The sequence below is a fragment of the Mytilus trossulus genome, chromosome 2, assembly GCF_036588685.1.
Source record: "Mytilus trossulus isolate FHL-02 chromosome 2, PNRI_Mtr1.1.1.hap1, whole genome shotgun sequence".
Classification (NCBI taxonomy): Eukaryota; Metazoa; Mollusca; class Bivalvia; order Mytilida; family Mytilidae; genus Mytilus; species Mytilus trossulus.
In genome coordinates, this window is record NC_086374.1 from 17,467,180 (window position 1) to 17,491,054 (window position 23,875).

General features: G+C 31.5%; 2 protein-coding genes across 2 annotated transcripts; one reads left to right on the forward strand and one right to left on the reverse strand.

The window, feature by feature from the left end:
- The first annotated feature begins 1,562 nt into the window (after nt 1–1,562).
- Nucleotides 1,563–9,796, forward strand: LOC134704948 (histidine protein methyltransferase 1 homolog). Its single transcript, XM_063563733.1, has 9 exons — nt 1,563–1,697; nt 4,175–4,248; nt 5,032–5,206; nt 6,427–6,512; nt 6,707–6,781; nt 7,602–7,735; nt 8,493–8,591; nt 9,027–9,142; nt 9,685–9,796. Exons 1-9 carry the CDS (start codon nt 1,625–1,627, stop codon nt 9,753–9,755), a joined length of 903 nt encoding a protein of 300 aa, XP_063419803.1. The 5' UTR covers nt 1,563–1,624; the 3' UTR covers nt 9,756–9,796.
- A 1,598-nt stretch (nt 9,797–11,394) lies between these two features.
- Nucleotides 11,395–15,114, reverse strand: LOC134706633 (ankyrin repeat and SOCS box protein 13-like). Its single transcript, XM_063565739.1, has 2 exons — nt 14,942–15,114; nt 11,395–14,226 (listed from the first exon to the last, which is right to left on the reverse strand). The coding sequence occupies exon 2, from the start codon at nt 14,154–14,156 to the stop codon at nt 13,347–13,349; it is 810 nt and encodes a 269-aa protein (XP_063421809.1). The 5' UTR covers nt 14,157–14,226; nt 14,942–15,114; the 3' UTR covers nt 11,395–13,346.
- Nucleotides 15,115–23,875: the final 8,761 nt, after the last annotated feature.

Genomic DNA, 23,875 nt, shown 5'->3' on the forward strand with positions numbered 1-23,875 from the left:
CGAGTGTCCCTCTTTTTAAAACATGAACCATATCCACCTAATCATTGTTAACAGGTGAACAAACATTAAAACTATAAAATGTTATGATCAGACTTACCTATAGCTATCAGTGTCTTTTTGCCATCTAGTTGGCGTCTTTTTACAGACTAGCCACAATGAAACCAAAGTTTTATAAAAATGCTAGGTTAAACATAATAATAAATAAAATGCTTCGCCAAGCGCAGCATGATACGACTTCAGAGGTCAAACCCTGAATAGTTAGTGCAAGTTTGGGCACAATATCCAAACTTAATACTGTCTGAATTTAGATTGTGATCAAATTTTTAACCACATAATTGGGAAGGATATATCATTTTGGTCTATTATCTATGATGAGTTTATTAACAACCACTGGATCGATAGCAAGTTTGATAGTGGAGATTTCCCCCCTTGGGTATCACCAGCCCAGTAGTCAGTACAGGCACAATTGTATTTATGATCCTTGATATGGTCATAATTATAAATTAGCTATTCACAAAACCGTTTGAAATTTTTGATATATATATTAAGCCTAAGGCTTTTCTGATTCAGGAATATATTTAATACCTTAGTAGTATTTAACAAAAACCTTCGAACTTTTGGTTCTTCGAAATTCGTCAACTTCGTTATTTGTCCTTATAGCCTTTACACTTTTTCGATTCATTCGGTACTGATGAGTCTTTGATAGGAAAACGTGTGTCCGACGAACATAGTTTTAACATTGATGTTTATAATGAGTTTATTGACTGCTTGTGCATGGAGTTTTGCGTGTTTTTTCTCTAGTCTCGAACTGTAAGATGAACGACAAACTACATTTGTATGTAGTTCACAAAAATCTTAAGATGTATCGTGTGTCAGTCGCTCATGGTAACGAAGTTATTCATTGCTGACAGCGAAGTGATTTTGGTGGATTGACAAATGCATGGACCAGAATAAAGTAGTTTAACTTATTCAGCAGTCGGAAAGTCGGGACTCAAAATTGCCTATGGAAATCAACGAAAAAAAAACCATCAAAAATATTCAACTTCATAAAATTTCCATCATCATGGCAATTGTTAAATTTTCCCATGCTCTTTAAGTATCCGCCTCTGTTGTATCTGAGACTACTATATGTGTTATAGTAGTCTCAGGTTGTATCTTATTGAGCTATTGATCAAGGTTCAAAACGTTGCAGTGTACCACAGGCACTTGTCTCAGAATTTTTTACCCCACTTTAAATATAACACATATATTATATTGTTAGTTAAGGCAGAGACATATAATACAATTATATGTCTCTGGTTAAGGTATATCTGAGCCGAAAGTGTTTTTTTCTGAGACAAGTGTCTGTGAGTAGTACAGTACATCTCACTTGCAGTGTAAGATTGAACAAAGGTAGGTTAACGATTTAAGATTGTTTTTGAGTTATCGTTAGCAACAGTTATGGAAATGGATTGAACAAAATTATTGATTATTTAATAGTTTTATTATAATTAACGGAATTTGACATAGTTTCCGTCTTTCCGGAATTTGTTCGTGTTTGAACATTGAACAGTTTTATTTTTTAGAAAACGCCGGAAGCACATGGCTGTGTTTACATTTTGAAAATTGTAAACACTGATTTCGAATGGCATTTTGTTTTAACTTTCCAAAAGACTCAGAAGATAATGATCATGATACAGACGACATACTATTGGAAGGTATCTAAAAGCAATAGTTACCAACGTTGATAATTTATCTGTTTCAACCAGACCTGAAATTTGTTGCAGAAGTCCAAATTAAAACAAAATAATTCCCCAACTAACTTTAATAATAAATATCATTCTGGGAACAAATTCAAGTTTCTACGGGTTTAAAAACTTTTTGACAGTTAAAAATTTGCATTTTAGAATAATAAAATTGAGAATGGAAATGGGGAATGTGTCAAAGAGACAAAAACCCGACCAAATAAAATAACAACAGCAGAAGTGAGAAGGTCACCAACAGGTCTTCAATGTAGCGAGAAATTTCCGCACCCAGAGGCGTCCTTCAGCTGGCCCCTAAACAAATATATACTAGTTTAGTCAGTGATAATGAACGCCGTAACTAATTTCCAAATAATACACAAGAAACTAAAATTAAAATAATACAAGACTAACAAAGGCCAGAGGCTCCTGACTTGGGACAGGCGCAAAAATGCGGCGGTATTAAACATGTTTGTGAGATCTCAACCCTCCCCCTATACCTCTAACCAATGTAGAAAAGTAAACGCATAACAATACACACATTAAAATTCAGTTCAAGAGAAGTCCAAGTCTGATGTCAGAAGATGTAACCAAAGAAAATAAACAAAATGACAATAATACATAAATAACAACAGACTACTAGCAGTTAACTGACATGCCAGCTCCAGACTTCAATTAAACTGACTGAAAGATTATGATTTCATCATATGAACATCAGGCACAATCCTTCCCGTTAGGGGTTTAGTATCATACCATCATAACATACATGTATATGAAAAGAACATAACCCGTGTCATGCCAACAACTGTTTTTAGAATAAATGTGTTTAGTTCCGATGCAAAGACCCTATAAGTGAATTAATATTAACACCAAAATAAGCAATCTTTAATGACTTGACAACAGTATCGTAATTATCTCCCCTCTTAATAAGTCTATTTAAAGGTTTTGTAAGTTTCTGAGGTGAATACTGACACCTTTGTGCTAAGAATATTTCCATAAAAAATTGGATGCGAAATACCTGAACGTATAAGAAGTCTGCATGTTGAGCTATATTTACGAATGATGTCTTTATACCGATGATAAAATTTAGTAAATGTTTTGACTAGTTTGTGATATCGAAAGCCCTGGTGTAATAATTTTTCAGTAATACATAAATTTCTCTCGTTAAAATCTTAAGCATTGTTACATACAGGAGTGAATCGTACAAGTTGAGATATATAAACACTGTAAGATCATGAAGATGGTGACAAGGGAACGTCACCATCTAAAAACGGATAATTAATGATAGGAAATGAAAAATCATCCCTTTTATCATAAATTTTAGTATTCAGCTTTCCGTTAGTGATATAGATATCAAGATCGAGGAAAGGGCAGTGGTCATTGTTAGTATAAGCTTTATTTAAAGTAAGTTCAACAGGATAAATTTCATTAATATACATACTAAAGTCGTTATTATTGAGAGCCAAAATATTATCCAAATATCTAAAAGTATTATTAAATTTGTTTATCAGATGTTGTTTCGATGGGTCTTTGCTTATTTTTGTCAAAAATTGTAACTCATAACATTACAAAAACAGGTCCGCAATAAGTAGTGCACAGTTAGTCCCCATTGGATTCCGATTATCTGACGATATACAGAATCCCCAAAGCGAACAAAAATGTCATCTAGTAAATATTCAAGGGCATATATAGTATCAAAGCATGTCCAATTAACATAGTTTATTGCTACTAAAAAATGACCTATAAAAAGAGTTTGAACAGGTATATTCACATTCTGATTTTTTGAAAGAGGGGGGATAGGAGGGGTCCTGATCCCAAAATCCTGGACTTTAAAAAAACGAAATCCTGAGGTCCCGAATTTAAATAAAGTAAATCCCAACGTCCCGAAATCCGAAAAAAAGGATTCCTGGATCACGGAAGGGTCAATCCCGAAATCCCGAATTTAAAAAGACCCGATCCCGGAGTCCCGATAAAGGTCCTATCCCCCCTCTTGAATGCCCAATTAGGTGTGTGAGTTTTTCTTAATGAGAATGTGAGGCAATGTGGTATACAGGGTAGAAAAATCAAAACTTTGAACAGATTCAAAATCACCAATATAAGCATGCAATTTATCAAGTACTTCCAACGAGTTCTTGACAGTCCAAAAGTAATTTGGCACTTGACACTCCAAAAGTAATAAGACTGCTATGATAAGTCAACCTACAGAATTTACCAGCTATTGTTTTCATTATATGTTCATGACATATTTGCGACTGGACATTAATCTAGAAAAAAATAATAATTTGTATACCATTTAGTTGTATCATTTTTACTCAGGTTGACAAAATGCTGGTACATGTATGATGAATAATACTATTGACCACCAAATTCTATAAATATTGTCTATTGTCTATATGTACTGTATATAATTAATTATAAACATTAAAAAATCCTTTATATCCATTTTTTCACAGCTCCTGTAAGCAAGAAAAAGAAATTTGAGCAAGTTGTGACTGAATTTAAAGAAATAACAGTTGAAGACTGCAAGGTACATTTTGTTTTTACTATTTCATTACAAAGAAGATCTGTTCTGGAAATACACCACTAATTCATGGTCCCATTGCTTTCTATGTTAAATTCCTTCATTTCAAGCAGGCACACCTTTTTCATTTTAAGTTCAAATAAAGTGACAATCATTGCATATCAAAGCTACACTTTGTGGTGTTTTATACTGAAAAAATCAACATACCTTTAAAGGCACATAAGAAAGAACTGGTTCCTGGAACTTCGGAAGTACCAAAACAGGTACTTCAGATCTGACAAACAGACAAAATGTACCCCCTTTTTAAAATTTGGTGCAGTTTTATTAATATTTAAATTTATAAATTCATAAGTGTTCTACAATGATCACCAGTCCTTCAGCTTTCATTTAATGCCAAAAATACCTAAACATCCTACATATTTTGAAAGTTACACTCATGCGTAGGAACTATTTTGAGTTAATTATGTACTACTTTATGGCATGTGCTTTCTGACCGGGCCTGAATTAGTGGTGTTACACCTTTCTTCATTGAGTTCTTTTGTTTTATGAAAATATAGCATATGGTCATCATGTTTATATCCCTGCATAAATAAAAAAATAATTTCTATGACGTACATTGTTTGCATTGCCCTTTAAGATTAATAAAAGAAAGTATTGTAAAAGTCTTGATCAAGCATACATTTTTGATATGAAGCGTGGAATAGAAAATGTGCTTTGGTCAACGTTTTACACCCAAAGAAAATTATAACAAGAAGCATTCAGTTCTAGCCACTATTATTTATGTTACAGACTGACTATCCCTTTGATTTAGAAGTGAACACGTATCAGCTGACAGATAGTATTACAGTGTCTTGCTATGATGCAGGAGCAATCGAGGAGATTCTGAAGAAAGATAAAGATGACTCATCATCTGTTGTCAAAGCAACCAGTTGTCATTCTGACTTAGTTCCAAATGTATATGAAGGTACAATTATTGATTCTGTTAAATAATAGCCTTACAACCTCATCTTGACTTGAATTCTAGGTTTATTTCACGTCTGTTGAAACTCACAGCGTATGCATTGCATTATTCATTAATCATTTTGTTAATTAATATTGGAGTCACAAATAGTAAGGATTGGCTTTACCTAGTTTAGCTGTGAAATTATGCTCCTGTCATAGGCAACATGAACATTAAGTGCAAATTTTATGAACTCATAAACAATTCTAAGAACCAAAAATAAACTTGCAGCAATAGTTTGAATTTGGGCAGTGAGTCACTTACGAAACTAAAGTAATGCCCCTTTATAACTTGGAAAATTGCAAATTTTCGTTTTTGCACTTTAAAATAAGTTTTCCTCATTCAAATTTTCTAACCACATACATTTTGTACACTATGCTTACAAATAGTCTCTTAAAATCACTCTATCAGTTGGAACTAAACATTACATGATTTTTCCTTAAAATAGAATTTTCCAACAATCCACAATTTAAGCAATGTTGATAAATGTTGAACTAACCATCTTTGCAGAAATATGGAAATGCCTAAAATTAATTTCTTTTGGGATGATATCCAATATAATACACATAATTGCTAATTATTCCAATAATCCATTCTCTGTTAGTCCTAAAATTACACAACTATTTCATCCAGTTGAAGCTATCTTGGACCCTGTTTAAACAATGCCACATGCATGATACTTTTCAATGAGACCTGTTTAAACCACCGTAAATACTTAAAAAAATTTTTTTTTTCTATAATTTGAGTTTTGAAAAAGTGGATCATAATCTATCAAAGTTTCCTAGTGATCGCTTTTTAAATTCTTTCCTCCCTCTGCTAATTACTGACGACCTTTGTTCTGCTTAACCATTGACCCTAACATGAAGTTGTCTAAATGACTATTTTTCCCAGAATGGACTAAATAGCGATAAGGTGTATCTAAATGTGTAGTAGTTAAGATATTTATCTACTATAAATTCAGAAATTTTTGCAAGGTTTTTATTAATATTGCAAAAAATGGGACAGGGTTATACATGTACCGCAATAATTAAAACTCCATTTGATAATTTTTTATATGATTCAAATATGATATTTCTGGTTTTCTCAAATTTAAAATCGCATTGTAGTCTAAAATTATAAAATCGCCATTATAAATACACACAATGATTTCTGAATTAACTAGTATCAGTAATTTTAAATTGTAGGTGGACTGACTGTGTGGGAATGTGGAATAGATCTTGCTACATATGTAGCCGAGGAAGTAGATTTCACAGATAAAATGGTTCTAGAGGTAATGTTAGAGAGTATGACTAAATGTAAGAAGATGTGGTATGTGTGCCAATGAGACAACTCTCCTTTATCATGCATGTGCACTATTAAATTGTCTTAACCGTGAAAATTTACATCCAACGAAAATAACCTGCTATATGGTATTAGTGGTAAGGTTTTTTGCTTCATGTTGTTATCCTCTGTTATCTATTGTAGTTAGGATCTGGAGCAGGTATTCCAGGGATATGTGCAATGGTATGTGGTGCTAAAGTGGTACATTTCCAAGATTATGTAAGTAAACCAAGTAATTTCAAAATGTTTTCTAGAAAAAAATCATTATATCTATCATTTTCATGAATAGCCCTCCTTATTTTGAAAAAACCCTCCTGCATTATAGTTGACATTTCAACATTTTTCATTTATTTATTTCACCAAATCCTGTTTTTACATTTTGCTGTGTTTGATTCATTATATTATATTTACTATAGGTGGTCATACTGTTGATATTAACATTTTACATAAATAAAATATCCTGAAAAACAGATGGTTTTGGTCAGAAAAGCTCATAAGCTATTAGATGGAAACACTTTTATTATGCCACACAGTGGTGGAGGGGGCATTAAGTTTTGCTGTACATCCTTATGCTTTAAAATAAGTTTTGCTTCTTTAACTTTAGTTTGCCTTAACTGAATGCTATGAAACTTATACCCAATGATATTACCACCATACACAGACATGACAGATCAAGTTTGAATTTGTGTGTTGTCACTTTCATCTTTCTTGAGTTATGTCCCTTTATAACTGGAATAAATGATAGTTTCAGCAATCCTTAGGCAGTTTTTGAGTTATGTCACTTTGTCAATTGAAAAATTGCAGACGTTATTGTCTATTAACAACCAGGGCATCTGTATCCTATGGGGATACTTCATTCGTTTATAAGAATATGGATGATACCAGTGGGAACATCAGAATATTCATTCAGAGACATATATACAGATGTCTCTGGTTCATTACATTCACAAAAAATATATAAAGTAGTAACGTGTAGAATATGTTTCATAATTTCTTTTACTTTGTTTAAGCTTTTATTGTGGTCAATTTATAATTTCAGAATGAAGAAGTTTTAAAAGAATACACAATACCAAATGTTACACAGCTTAATATGGATGATGATGTTAAATGTACATGTAGATATTTCTCTGGGGATTGGTCACAATTTTCAGACAAAATAGATAATGAGCGAAGGTAAATTGCTTGGTTAAAATAATGGCTATTTTATTAAATGAATATATGTTATCCTCAGTCAGAGGAATTTATTAAACCTTAAATCAGACTCTGAAAACTCACAAAATATAATGTTATAATATGGTATAGAGTTTCAGATCAGATATAATGTTAATTTTATAAAATGTTTTTAAAATGTTGAGATTTGCGTTTTTTTAGAGGCTTTTTTGTATTGGTCTTCTCCTAATTCATATCTGCAGAACTTCAATAAAAAATTAAATTAAAACTAAGAATAGGTTGAAGAAGGACAATGCATACTTTTTCCTAAAGATGAAAATATTTGAATAAAGCATTGAACTGATGATTGAGCATGTTGAGTAATATCAACCCAAATAAAATTAATGCAGTGCCTATTCCACTTGTCCCACCAATGTTGCTCAGGACAAGTAAAAATTCAGTAACATTATTATAGATATTACCGGTAATATGAATCATTTTCAATAGTAAATTATGAACATAAGAATTACAGGAATCTAATCCATATTATGATTAACATCATCCTCTGTTTATAAAATTACTGCTGAATTATGGCCACGAAATAGGTTGATTTATTTACATTTAATAGTAAACTCGTCATATATACCAGGATTGAAATTTTTTATTTGCGCCAGACGCTCAATTCATCTACAAAAGACTCATCAGTGATGCTCAATTCAAAAAGATAAAGAGCCAAATAAAGTTGTTAATCAGTTAATTTATTAACTTTCTTTATTTTCAGGTATGATATCATACTAACTGCAGAAACCATCTATAATCCAGATAATTACCAGAAACTACATGATGTATTCACAAGCCAACTTGATAAACATGGAACTATGTATCCTTTGCCTGACAGTAGAAACATATTATAAGACTCTTACAGGAGAAAATTGTTTTCAAACCTATGCAATAATTCAATTTAGTATCTTCTTATTAGCTCACCATGCCCAAAAAGCAAGGGTAGGGTATTGCCCATAAAGGATATTTTTGTTGTTTTTGACTTTATCTAAAAAAAAAATATGATAGTCAGAATTATTTAATGGGTTTTGACAATATGGAAATAACTAACAATAGGAAGAATCTGGAAATATAAAAATTACCAGCAATACACGATATTTTGATGTGGATTTCTATGATATAACACATAATCTAAGTTTAATAAAACAAAGTTTTACTTTTAGATTATACATAGAAGGAAGTATATCTACCTCGAAAGCACTGTCTCATTTTAGAGTTCAAAAATGTAAAAAGAATACCTTGACATAGTAATCAGATATTTAGCAGCAAAGTCTAATTACTTCGGTGTAGGAGGAGGTACAGGACTATTTGAAGATTTTACAAATAAGAAGGGGCAGTTTTCCTGCAAGATATGTAAAACTATAGAAGCAGGTAATTAGACACAATTTGGTTAATACAGAGACTTAAAGAAAAGTTTATTTTTTTCCCAGAAATTTATGTTGTTTCTTTCAAATTGAAACTACAGATATGTAGAAATTCAATACTACATTTTGTACTATAAAGGCTGATTTAGGGGGCAGCCCACCCTTTTTGTTGGAAAAATTTAGTCCATTAAAAATGGAATCTCTAAGCATGACTGGAGCCCCCCCCCCCTTTAGGCAGTAAGTGTCCCCCCCCCCCCCCATCCCCCTCCCCCTTATAACAATTTCTGGATGTGCTACATGGCTGAGTATGTAGCAGATTTGCCCTTTCATTTTATCTACATGAAATAATCCAAGCTTAATGCCTTATGGAGTTAGCTTTTCCAGTTTTGAAATTTTTGTTTTGTTTTTAAGAATTGTCATTATATTTGTTTCTAGTTTAATCTTTGAACTACAACTTCTATATTATCAAATACAAATATTTTTTCAAAGTGTAATAATAAATGGTCATTGGATTTGATGTAAGGTACTGATATTTCTTTATTGTTACAGGTGTTCCCAGAGAAATAATGCAACTTAAATGGAAAAATACAAACATTGACAAGCTAACAGAGAAGACCTAGCAGTTTTATTTCTATTATGCAAATAAATGATCTGTTATTTCTGGTGTTTTACTTGTTTTAAACCGTGTCCTGTCATATTAATCTTAAATATAATGAAAATACAAAACAATATTTAATACATAAGCTTGTCTGAGGTCAAGTTGAATATACAGCTATTATATGACAATCTATGCTTAATTTTTGTAAATTAGTCTGTAGTGATTAAAGATCTAGTTTGCCTTTTGTCCCAATTGACTAATGTTCTGAAGGATTACTGCCAGTTGTAGTGATTAAACATATTTTACAGATGCGGTGCATCCAATTCCTGTTTGCTGATAGTTAGAAAGTTTACAACACTCATTGTACAAGGAAAATTTCTTTCAAGTTTTATTTGCTTCAATCATGTCTATTAAGGTTAAGGGATTGGTTTATTATTTGGTCTGCAGCATGATAATGTCAAATTCTAGTGAGTATGCAATTTTTATATCTGTTGTGTAGGTCATTCATGTTTCCTGAAAGTTTCCTTGACGTTAGTGAAGAGAAATGATCAGTTGTGATCCAGTATACATGTAACCTCAATTTATTGCATGTTGTGATTATGGTCCATATCTATTCATGGTCTTATTTTAACACTCAACATCTCCCTTTTAAATTATCAGTGGTTGTCATAAATCATACTGTGGTTGTTTTGTGTGTCTTGTTGCCAGATATATGTAGTCTTCACTCTTCTGTGATGTGCCTATTCCAAGATCTAGACAGAAGCCTGTAATTCAGTGGTTTTGATTTGTTGCTCTTTTACATTTTTTTTAATTTTTTTTTTACATAAATTAAGCCATTAGTTTTCTAATGTGAATTGTTTTACATTTGTGATTTCTGTTCCTTTTATACCTGGGTATAGGCTTTGCTCATTGTTCAAAGCTGTATGGTGACCTATAGTTGTTAATTTTTGTGTCATTTAGTCTCTAGTGTCTCATTGGCAATCATACCACATTTTCTTTCGTATATACAGGCTGCAACAGCCTACCAAGTCATGCTAGCTATTGTTCAACTTTCTTCTAGATAACATCAACTTCAGTTACTTCACCACTAATAACCTTTGCATCAGTATATTCCTTGTAAGCTGTAACGCTATATCTCTTAACAGAAATCCTAATAAAAAACGACATAGAAAAGTGTATCAACTGGGGAAATGCATACTTATATATGATCATTAGGTTTTCTGCATATTGATGCTATAAATATCAGCTGCAATTATCAAATGAGCTCAGCCAAGAGTTTAAAAGGCCATAATATTGTGCCAAGAAGTATACATTTTGAATTCTGCTGTTTTTCATTATTCTAACAGAAAACAGAAAGATGACTTTACTTGTTAGGTTTGGTGTATTGTTGACAAGTCAAGGTAAAAATAATAATGGCTGGGTCAGGCATAAGTGACACAATGCTATGAGATTAAAAAAATTTAACAGCTAAGCAGGTAGATACTGGCATGTGGAAAACAGATCAATAGAGTATAAATCTATTAAAAAAGTTGTCCATTGTTTGAAAAGTATATTTATGCAACTATGAAACTTTAATGTCAATTAATTGGTGCAAAAAATAAATTTGCATTTAAGCAAAGAAGTTTTTCTTTGATCTGATGAAAAAAAAAAAATATATAAAATAAAACAAAATGGAAATGTCTTTTAATCAAACAAAAATAACAAAACCAACACATAATGGTATATCACATAACTAAATTAACTATATTGTATTTATAGTAACATATTATTTTAAAATAGTCATGATAGTGGAGACTCACCAAAATCACACTAAAATTAAAACTTGGTTAAAATAATTATTTCTCAAATAAAGAATATTAATTAATTCATAATATATAACAAAACAAAAATGCATTTGAATGAAAAATGAGTTAAAATTCCTCTAAATGCTAAATGCACTGTTACCAGTATCTGAGACAAGATACAGTTATAAATGGGCTATGTAAAAGATTTTATAAAAATGTGCATACACCTTTGGTCAACAACATTTTTAAATGTTTTTAAATATATGGAATTTAATTTGGCAAGTTGAAGATGTTAAGACATATTTGAGAAAGTTTTTCACCATTTTTGTGTGCTACCTATATATATGTTTACTTAGTTTGAAAGAATCCATTCAGTAGTGTTTAAAGAATAAAATAAAGTGTATGTTTTTTTAACTTCACTTATTATTTCTATGAGCCAAAGCTGTTAGCAAATTTGTTGATATCTTATAGCCCATTTACTGTTGAAACATGTTGAAAAGCAAAAATATTGTATCAGAAGTTACACTAGCAGGCTACCATGTCTTTGTGTTTGATAAAGCCAATTATATCTTTAAAATTGTAAGATAAACCTCAAATACAAATGTATGTTGTATATATTCAAAAACTTCCTTTTTATATAAAGGTAAAACTTGGTAAAACATGCTAAATAAGATGGGTTTTAAAATTTTATAAAAGGTGTACTGTGAATCTTTCTACATATGCATTTCATAATGTATCATGAAAACTAGTATTGTAAACCTAGTAATACTTTTGGTTTTCTAAAAATGCGAGCTATTATCTCATATGTATTCAAATTTCTATCATTTGTTTCTAGCTTCATAATAGTGTATCGCATTAATAGATTTCAGTACCATCCCATTATTTCTTTTTCATGAGCAAATAGTACCACCCAATTATAATAGATTCCAAATTTTCAGTTGAACAAAAAATTCAAAGAGATTTGATGACCTCAAAAAGCAGATTCGTATATAATATATATACATATACATAAGTACATATAATTATGTATAAATACACATCAAAATGAGTTCTACATGTACATGTAAATTGGTATAATAACAGGTAGTCAAAACAAAACAAATGAATATATTTATATATATATCTATTGATAACTTTCTATTTAGAGTGGGGGACCCATATTCGCCGTGGACACAATTTCGCCGTTTTGTGATTTTGAGGTGTAAACACTTCAAAGGATGTCTGAAATGGAAGAAATATGCCGATAAATTATCATTTTATAACAAATATGATTATTTTTTAAACTTAAAACAAAATAACGGCACTTACTGCAAAAGATCGAAAAACGGACAACAATTTTCGGTCAATTTCCTGAAGGAAAACAGGATTTTCAAAGATTTTTTTCCTAGTTATATTTTGACTGATTGGCCTAATTTTCTGTTTTTTACACCTTTGAAATGTCTGCTGTTCATCTATAATGAAATTCATTTGATAAATATCATATAAAGCTGCAGTTATTTGGTTTTAAATAGATATGTAAAAACGGCGAATATGTGCCCCCAATTGACAAAACTTCAGGAAATTTCAAGCAACCTTTAATCTAACTTTACAGATGATTATTTTCAAACAAACATATTTTCAAGCTTAGGAATGTTTTGCATTTGAAGTTATCTTCATATAGAAATATCAGTATACTTCAAAAACATATAGACCTGAACATAAACGGTAGAAAACATGGAAAGATGTGGCGAAAATGAGCACCCCACTCTAACTTTTAATCTTTTCATAATATAAATCAATCAATGTCAAACAAAAATTATAAGTTCAAATAAAAAACAATTAACATGCAATCAAATATATTTCAATTCATCTAGGCTCAGAAATTCTTTTATTAATGTTGGCAAAGGCATTTGATTCAATTTTTCAAGAAATTTAGGTTTCAATAAACTACGAATACAGATTCTACATTGTTGCTGAAGAAAAACTGGTCTTACATCAAAGTGAAAGCTTTCAGCTGTATGGTAATACTGATTGATAGTGTATGTTTGGTATATAGCTTCTTTGTTGAACTTTGCACCAGCTAGAATAAGCATTTTGGTGGTTTCCAACTGGTTCTGAATTAATGACTGTATTAGTGGTGACACACTTGTTCCGTTAAACCATCCACTCATGTTAACATTACAGTTATGGTGCAGAAGTATTTTTACACAAGATGGAATGTTTTTCAACACAGCGTGAAGAAGAGGTGTCTTGTACATGTAATCTTGAGCATCCACATTGGCACCAGATTCCAAAAGCATTGAGGTCATGGAGTTATCTCCCCTGATAGCAGCAGCATGCAGTGGTGTTTGTCGACGTTTATTTGAAAAACAATTAACCTTGCTGCCTGCTTCTATCAACACAGATAACACATTAACATTGGGTGAAAACATAGCCGCCCATAAAAGTGGGGTGAATCCTCCCCAGACTTGTGCGTTTGGGTTAGCGCCATTCAGTAATAAACTCTGAACAATTTCAATGTTCCCATAACGGCTTGCCCAGCACAAAGCAGAATCAAGAGCTACTTGATCACATCCAATATCCAATACAGATTTCACAACAGAGTTATCTCCACTTTGAATTGCCAATATTAAGTCAGCGTGGAGGTCTGGATTATGCATTTTGATGTCTTGTTAAGTTAAATTTGTCTTTTTAAACTAATGCATTTCTTTCAAGAAAAACTTCTCCTTTCTGAAATACAAAAATACATTTAGTGTAGAGTATTACAATTTCCTGTTTAATGCACTAAGGCCTTTAAATTTTAGAAAGAAATATTTAAACATCTCAGGTCTTTTAGTTCTGGATTCTAAAAAGGTTGACCTACAACTGTATGAAACTATTTTTACTAAGCTCCAAAAGAGACACATTAGACAAATAGCTGCTTACCAAAACAGGGATAGATTGTTCCAATGGCAAATATTACAAGCAAATCAGGATATGAACATGTTGTTAAGGACTCTGCTTTGTTTTAGATGGTAGATCAACATAGCTGAGCCTGATTTTTAAATGTTCTTGTTAACATTTGGTAACAGTCTCCAGAAAGACAGTTCATGATCACCAAACCAAAATTATGAATACTATTTTTTAGCAAATTGCACAACACAAAGAAAGGTCTATTCAATAGACCTATCTTTGTGTTGTGCAATTTGCTAAAAAGAGACAAATACCACTATTCGGGATTTTGGTTTGACCAGTGGTATTGGATTGCAGTAATGACCATTCACAATTTTACTTCAGCAAGCATGCTATTATGAGAACAATGTAAATACATGTATCTGTACAATCACAAACAGAACTGATTTATGAACTACCATAGGTTTTTTGAAAGACGAAAAAATTTACTGAGAAAGAATATCAATATGAAAGGTTGGATGCCAAATGAATATGATTTACACTTATAAAGTACCTCAATACATCTCTGAATATCTTCTTTCCTTTCTAAGGTTTTATTTTTCTCAAACTCTGAACGGATTCGTTGGAAATAGTAATCTTTGTCTGTAAACTGAAGTGATCTTCCCTTCCTAAGTAGTTTTCTGTACAGAGAAATAACTTGTATAGATCTACATTGAATCATTTTATCTGAAATGTAATAATGGTTAAAGTAATTGATTGATGAATTGATTGGTGATTGTTTTACATCACATCAGCACAAATAGGCTTTATCACAGGCTCACAGCTATGGTAAGTAATAGTTTCTTTAATATTCTGTACAAATAATAGTGTTTAAATGGAAAAAACAGTAAACTACATGTTCATACACAAATTAATGAAATCAGCAGACTGAGGGAATGGCCAGTTCATGGGACAATGGTTATTTAGATTGAATTTTTACATTACTATTTCGACTTTTTTTTTTAACCCAAAGCAGATATACTATCCTCAAGAACTGACAAATATGTTTGATTGTCTGAGGAATTTCAGGTATTGATTGTCTAAGGATTTCAGGTATTGATTGTCTGAGGATTTTCAGGTATTGATTGTCTGAGGATTTTCAGGTATTGATTGTCTAAGGATTTTCAGGTATTGATTGTCTGAGGATTTTCAGGTATTGATTGTCTGAGGATTTTCAGGTATTGATTGCCTAAGGAATTTCAGGTATTGATTGTCTGAGGATTTTCAGGTATTGATTGTCTGAGGAATTTCAGGTATTGATTGTCTGAGGAATTTCAGGTATTGATTGTCTGAGGAATTTCAAGTGTCAATTGTTTGAGGAATTTCAGGTATTGATTGTCTAAGGATTTTCAGGTATTGATTGTCTGAGGATTTTCAGGTATTGATTGTCTGAGGATTTTCAGGTATTGATTGTCTGAGGATTTTCAGGTATTGATTGTCTGAGGATTTTCAGGTATTGATTGTCTGAGGATTTTCAGGTATTGATTGTCTGAGGATTTTCAGGTATTGATTGTCTGAGGATTTCAGGTATTGATTGTTTGAGGATTTTCAGGTATTGATTGTCTGAGATATTTCAGGTATTGATTGCCTAAGGATTTTCAGGTATTGATTGTATGAGGAATTTCAGGTATTGATTGTCTGAGGATTTTCAGGTATTGATTGTCTGAGGAATTTCAGGTGTCAATTGTTTGAGGAATTTCAGGTATTGATTGTCTAAGGATTTTCAGGTATTGATTGTCTGAGGATTTTCAGGTATTGATTGTCTGAGGATTTTCAGGTATTGATTGTCTGAGGATTTTCAGGTATTGATTGTCTGAGGATTTTCAGGTATTGATTGTCTGAGGATTTTCAGGTATTGATTGTCTGAGGATTTTCAGGTATTGATTGTCTGAGGATTTTCAGGTATTGATTGTCTAAGGATTTTCAGGTATTGATTGTCTAAGGATTTTCAGGTATTGATTGTCTGAGGTATTTCAGGTATTGATTGTCTGAGGATTTTCAGGTATTGATGGTCTGAGATATTTCAGGTATTGATTGTCTGAGGAATTTCAGGTATTGATTGTCTGAGGAATTCATGTATTGATTTTTTTTCAAAAAGAAGTATGGGAAGCATGATAAGCAATGAATTCAGAAATGAATATAAGTCACAATATGATGAATAAAAAAATGGAATCCTAATAAGGCCACGGGACATGAATGGTTTATTCAACTTGCCTCTACTTTGAATTTCCTGAACATAAAAATGTTATAAAATCAATATACATTTTTCTTTTCCACTTGCTTTTACATCTAACCAGGATATAAACTATGATTAACAGTCAATGACAGTAATGAGTTAAAGTTAATTCGTGAATCTATTTTTTTTTAAAGGGAAACTTCGCAAAAAAATCAAAAATTCATATTATGTCCATTCTGTATAAAAATGCTCAAATTTATAAATATTAAAGTTTTATTCCGCTAGATAAGAGATCACCATCGATTTAAATTTTGAGTATCAGTTCTTTGCGTTCCGCCATTTTGTTATCTTGTCCAAATAAAAATCACGATATGTCTATAAACCATAAAGAAACAAAACTACAGTAACCGATGTTGTCGTAATTACGTGTCGATATCTTGTCAATCGTACGGTTGTTTTATCTGACTAACTAACTTGATTCGGAAAATGTTCTTATATTTTTAATAACCATATAGTCTGTTATTTTTAAACTGTTAATATTGGAATTAGTTAAAAAGTCAAAGTTCAAATCATAAATAAGAGTTCCGTGAAAATTGTTTTCGAAAATCTAATTCGTTCATAATTCTTTAAAGTAATATACTTTATTCAAATAAATTAGGATCTTCGCTCCACTGATCACCCGCATGGCTTAAGGTATTACTCCCAAAGGTATTGTGAGGGGTGTAAGGTGACACGACCAGGTATTCAAGCGATTTCCTGTCGGGCCTGCAAGTTCATGCATCGTTTCACTTCTGTAGGTATTGATCAGTGTACACGGCCGATAACTTATAACTTTCCATTTTGAACTATCAGGTGCATGTATAATATACATCTCTGTCTTGCGTGTCCGAAAGTGATATAATATACTAGTCATTACTTAACTCATACGCTTGTTTATAAATAAAATTTCTGGTGTAAAGAATATTATTAAAAAAAAAAAAAAAAATGATACCAAAAAAAAAATAAAAAAAATTGAAGATATACAAATATACGTATTTTTTCCATGGGTTAATTTGGGGCAAATCAGAGACATATAATTGTATTATATGTCTCTGGGACAATGTAATATTTACTCGTTGTCAATAGTAAAGGACATAGTTGGATCATTCCAGAAATGTTGATTAAAAAAATGTGCGCACTTGTCGACGATTCGTTTATACGCCTGGATAGAAAGTTACGGAACTACAGCGCAATTTAAAATATATACATGTATACATTGAACATAAGAAAGAAACATACATTTTGTGCAAATTGGGGTAAAAGTTTTGTAAATAGACTAGTCCACGTATACCAACAGTATGTAATCATCCAATTCGATAGACTATTGTATACCAAAAGAAGAAGAAGAAGAAGAGGACCAATTTGATTTAAATACAGGTCGATCTATAACTTGCTTTGGTTCATCGAAGTTATGAACATAGTAAAATCACAGATTTATATATCAATTAGATTGTTCTCAAATAAAGAAAGAAATTCGTCATCACCACAACTGTTCCGACATATGCAACTGGACGTACACTAATAATCCCCGAGGGATGTGAATATTTTCTAGGAAAGCTATTGAGTATTAAAGTTTCAAATCATTTTCGGGATTTATTTTCTTTCTTGATATTCAATGACAGCAAATTTAAAGAATAAACTGCTTGTCAGATATTTGTCCGCTTTAGGGGTATTCTTGCCAGTTAAACAGACTTATAATTACGTTCAAAAATAGGGAAAGATGACATTAAATTCGTTGTCTTTTGTTTTTAAACATCTTTGGTCAAATAGTAAGTATTATACGTTGTGAGACGAAGACTACTTTAATAAGGACGTCCCCGATTATGATTAAATTTGGTTGACGTTTTTCACACTTGATAAAGAATATCTATTCGTAATTTTTCGATTCCATTCCAAGAAGACCTTAAATTTGCTGTCAATGTTTTAAGACTTCTCAAGTACAAAAGTATTTTTTCTTTATTCGTTCATATTATATTCCGCTTCGGTAGAGTTATCTTCAGTGAGTTCCAGTTATTAATTTGTACGTGGCTTTTAAAAAGTCTAAATCTAAGTGTTCTCATTCATTTATTTGCCTAATAAAGACAAATAAAAATACTTTGGTAAAGCTATTTATAAATTTTAAGTTCTCCTTTTTATTAGACATCAATCAAGGACAAAAGGTGTAAATCATTTCAATGGGACATATGAATTAAGTTTCCCGTCTTTAACCAAAAATTGTGTATTTCTTAGTAAATTAACTTATTTGAATTCAAATAAATAATAGCACCAAACATAATTCAATAATTCCACGGCGATCAATTTTTATTTGTCACCAACTTGAATATATATTTTAAATATGTGTATTGGATGCTCCCCTTGTCTTATAATTCACTGATCCGAATAGACAGTCACACCTGGCAAGGTGTGCCCGAGAGGCGTGGTTAAATACCGAAGTGCAATAACAATTTACCTTTCAACAAGCCATCTACGAGTATTGCTACAGAACCGTGAATACACACATTGTATCAACCAAGTCATAGCAGAGATAGTAAAAGGTCAATAAGAGTACACCAACATATTGTCTTTACAGATTATTGTACTTTACTTTGTTCACCTTATCAGTCCGAAAATACATTAATTAAAAATCAATTTATAATTTTTTGTGTTGTCTACAAAAATAATTTGAATATATACATTTAACATAGAAAATTTATCTCATGAATATGTACAATTGAACGTATGAACGTATGTCCGTTTTATCTTCTTATTATTATCGGATGGTTATTAGATAAAGCTTAAGTCATCGGAGCGCTTACGATTACGTTAAAATATGATTAAAAACCAAGACTTTTAATGATTGTTTTTTAAATCCCGGCATGCAAAAACCAGGAGAAAATGTCACGACCTACAGGAATTAAATATTGAATTTCTCCTTTATTACTGCACATATAGCGATAAAACTTTGTGAATATATATATTATGTCATAATGAACATATTTAAACCATAAGTAAAAAATCGTGAATTTTCCCTTTAAGGAAATGCATGAAATAATAATATTTGGATTGGACATTCAGTATTCATAACATCAGAGACATTGTATTATATGTCTCTGATAACACTTTAATAGTTCAGTGCTATTGACTGTCACTTTGTGGTATGGTGGAGTATATACACTCAAATATGAGTCCACTCCTTGACAGGAAGATAGATAGATAGGTGCTAAAACAGTCCAAAATCTGTTTGATTTAGTTCAAATGTATTACATCTATAGTTCAAGTCAATCTATGAGTAAATTTTGTATACACTTTACAATGATAGATGAATAGAGGTGGAAGTGATAAATCTATGCCTTTTACAAGTTTATACCAATTATGAGATAATAAATAATTTAGCCTTCGACTATGTGTCAAAAGCCAACATATTGACTTTTTATAAAGGCTTTTTAAGGTTTATGTACCCTTCTGTGGCCATTTTTGTACGAACTTTTCAAACTTCAATTGTATCAAAACTACAGATATAATGAATAATAGAGATAGGCCATTTTGTACATATTCCAAGGGGAAACTTGATACAAAGCATTATTGTTTACTGCTCCATTGCATTTATTAGAAAAAGAGGACTTTGTGGCAAATAAATCAAGATTTTTATAGAAAACCCACAGCCTTTATCCTTATACTCTTATATTTAGTAATTTAATGACTGATAGATATAGGATTATTGCATGCAGTGCTAGCATTGATTTCCTTAAAACAAGTTTATAAATGTAGTTATTGGTTAAAACAAATATAAATATGGCCAAAATCAAGTACACCTTTTAGGGTGCGCTCGACTTTAGTGACTCAGCTTTAGTGACTCAGCACGAGGTGTTTTGGAATTTACAGGTTGCTTAGAACTTTTTGTAAAAAATAAACACTAGCACATCATAGAAAATCAAGTGAGTAATTTATGTTTCAAATTTTATAACAAAAATCTCTGTATTAAAGGCTGTGGATTTTCTATAAAAATCTTGATTTATTTGCCACAAAGTCCTATTTTTCTATCAAATGCAATGAAACAGTAAAAAATAATACTTTGCATCAAGTTTCCCCTTGGAATATGTACTAAATGGCCTATCTCTGTTATTCATTATATCTGTAGTTTTGATATAATTGAGGTTTGAAAAATTCGTACAAAAATGGCTACAGAAGGGTACATAAACCTTAAAAATGAATTTCAAAATGAGAATCACAAATATGATCGACAAAATGCATATATCTGTTCTATATTGGCGCTTAAATCTTTTCCAGATGCTCAGGTTTGTCTTTTGCGCATAAACTAAAGTGTGATGTTTACATGCCATGTATAAACTGCAATCTAATTTTTTCGTCAAATTATTACAGTGAACCTTAATATTTACCTTCCAGACATTGCTGATAAGTGCATGACTAAAGAGTGTAAACAAGGATACAGAAAAGCATATATATAGATACTTGATCCTAATAAATAAACAACCTTTTAATGATGTAACTCAACCCTTGACCTTGTTTATAAAATTGGTAAGCTTCCCTCGATGTCGATTTTTATTGGCAGAACCAGTAGATGTTATGGTCTGAACAGGAAACCAGTAAACACACACAAGGAAATATGCTAAATTGAGTCCTTTACTTCTAGACAGGACCGTATGTTCGTACTGGTCTCTGATATAACATTACCAGAATTTCTTGACATTGTATGATCTTGTAATGTTTGTTATTCCTTATTTTTTTGTGTGTGTTTTATCTAATTAACTTTAAATTCTACTTATAAAAATGACTATAGATGTAACCAAGGATTTTGATAATTCCATTACACTGTTTTTTTAATTAGAATTTTAAAATATTCAATTTTCTATATTTATAATGCATATCTATCACTTCTGTGCATGTCTCACCTAGTTTCGAGTGATTTAAACGACTTAGTGAAAATACCAAGTTTTACTATCCAAACTAAGAAACAGTATGGATAGTAAAATTTGGTATTTTCACTAAGTCGTTTAAATCACTAGAAACTAGGTGAGACATGCACAGAAGTGATAGATATGCAATATTAAAATAGAAAATAGAATATTTTAATCAAGGATTTGTATAGTTAGACTAAGTATATAAATATTTTGTTTTAATGGGAAAAAAATGAAAAAAATTGTATCATATACCCAAGCGCCTGTGGGTTAAGTCTGCGACGTTTGTCGCGAAAGAGGCGAGACAGAGCGATCCTACATTCCGTCGTCGTCGGCGTTGGAAGCGACACCAGCGTCAACAAATATTCACTCTGTGGGTCAAGTTTTTAATTTTTTTAATAATTTTTTTTAAAACTTATCCTGGATTTGAACCAAACATGGACAGAAGCTTGTTTACTGATCATAATATAGTATCCAAAAGGAAATTTTGTATACAAAAAACTGTATATCCGTATTTTACTTATAAATGGACTTACTTTTTCTGCCAGTTAACATCACATTCACTCTGTGAAAGTTTTAAAAAAATAATATTTTCATAAACTATACTGGATTTGTACCGAACCTGAGACTACTATATTATAGTAGTCTCAGACCGAAAATGGACAGCAACTGGTTAATTATCAAAAGCTAGTATCTAGACTAAAGAAAATTTGGTAAAAAAACACCAAACAAATAATTTGTTTTCGTATATTACTAATAAATGGACTTACATTACATAGTCTGCAGTTAAAGTTTTTAAAACATTTAACAGGGTATTAGATTCACAAACCGTCCTGGATTTTTACCAATCTTGGACAGACACATCTAACAATCAGATAGTAGCTAATTAACAAAAGTATAATATTGAATAAAAGAAAGAAAGAAAAGAGTTAGAAAAAGCTCTTACCGCCTATCTCCATGTCCGTATACGCATTTTGTAACGTCATAAATGGTAATACGGGAAAAACTATAGTTATCATGGGCGTTCCACATTTGCGCTATTTGCAGAAACCCATTTAGGACCTTCTAAAAATTAATTTGAATTCGAAACCACGAATTTCAAGTAAATCGTTATCACGACTTGTATAATTTGTTATAACAGATTAAATTTGTGATAACAAACACGTGGAAATTTGTAATTTGTTCACCTTTTTTTGTAATTTGGATGGATAGTTGAATTAAAATCGTTATAACCAATTGCATAATTTTAATCAGGCAAGACTTTGTTTACTGCTGCATAAAATCTTTCTTCAGCAGTCGTAGTTTTTGTCGCTTCCTTCAACTGATCAGTTTTCTCCTATTTATTTGACATGAGTATACACAGAAGGTATGTAGGGTTTCTGAACAGAGCTAGAAGCCACTGATGATCATTCGGATACATGATCCAGTGCCCATTACGTGCTTTCATTAGCTATTGGTTTAAGTTTTTGGTGTGTTCGGATTCATTGCCCTGTAATGGTCTGTACTTCAATGTCCTGTCCAATCTCCTCAAATAGATTTTAAAAGATTCTTTTAAGTCTATAATTCTTCTTTATTGTAGGATTTATTAAATCAGCAGTTTTTCTATCAGTATAGATATTACACCACAAAGCTTTAATTGAGCTGCAATAGGATATGGGTGACAACGTGACCAGTACCAAAACTCCTTCCAATTATATATAAATGCTTGCTTTATTGCATGAAAGAGGTCAGAAGGGGTTACAAATCAAAACTCTACCATGGTTTTTCGATTTTAATTTCATAAAGAAAAAAAAATACATTGGTAGATGATAAAGTATTTCTTACATCACATAATTTTAGGGTATAAAACAAGCTATTTTTTCTCAGCTACAAAAACGCATTAAAAATAACCTCGACTATATTAGGTATTTGCACTTGATCTTACAAGGATTTGTCACGATGATAGTAAGTTTATTATACAAATCCTTGGTATTTATCACAACTTTTGCATCAACTGCGATGAACTCTTAAGTTAAATTGAAAACACATAAAACGAAAGATTCGACAATAGTAGAGGGGCATTACGTTTCTGGTCTGTGCGTCCGTCCATTCGTTTGTTTGTTCGTTCGTCTGTTCGTCCGTCCGTCCGTCTGTCCCGCTTTCAGGTTATAGTAGAAAATCATAGTGCAAGTTTCAGGTTAAAGTTTTTGTTCAAGGTACTACGTCCGTCTGTCCCGCATCAGGTTAAGGTTTTTGGTCTTCTTCTTCTTCTTCTTCCTTGCTTAGGACTGGATTCTTTAAAAGAATGTTATAAGTCCACTAGACGGAGAATGAGACAGCAATTCTCCAATAACTATTT

Bases quoted from the DNA above. Each gene is read 5' to 3' on its own strand.
- LOC134704948 (XM_063563733.1), top strand. From the start codon at position 1,625: ATGGCATTTTGTTTTAACTTTCCAAAAGACTCAGAAGATAATGATCAT. The intron at 6,513-6,706 runs GTAATGTTAGAG...TATCTATTGTAG, and splicing joins CAGATAAAATGGTTCTAGAG to TTAGGATCTGGAGCAGGTAT. The intron at 9,143-9,684 runs GTAATTAGACAC...TTATTGTTACAG, and splicing joins ATGTAAAACTATAGAAGCAG to GTGTTCCCAGAGAAATAATG.
- LOC134706633 (XM_063565739.1), bottom strand. From the start codon at position 14,156: ATGCATAATCCAGACCTCCACGCTGACTTAATATTGGCAATTCAAAGT.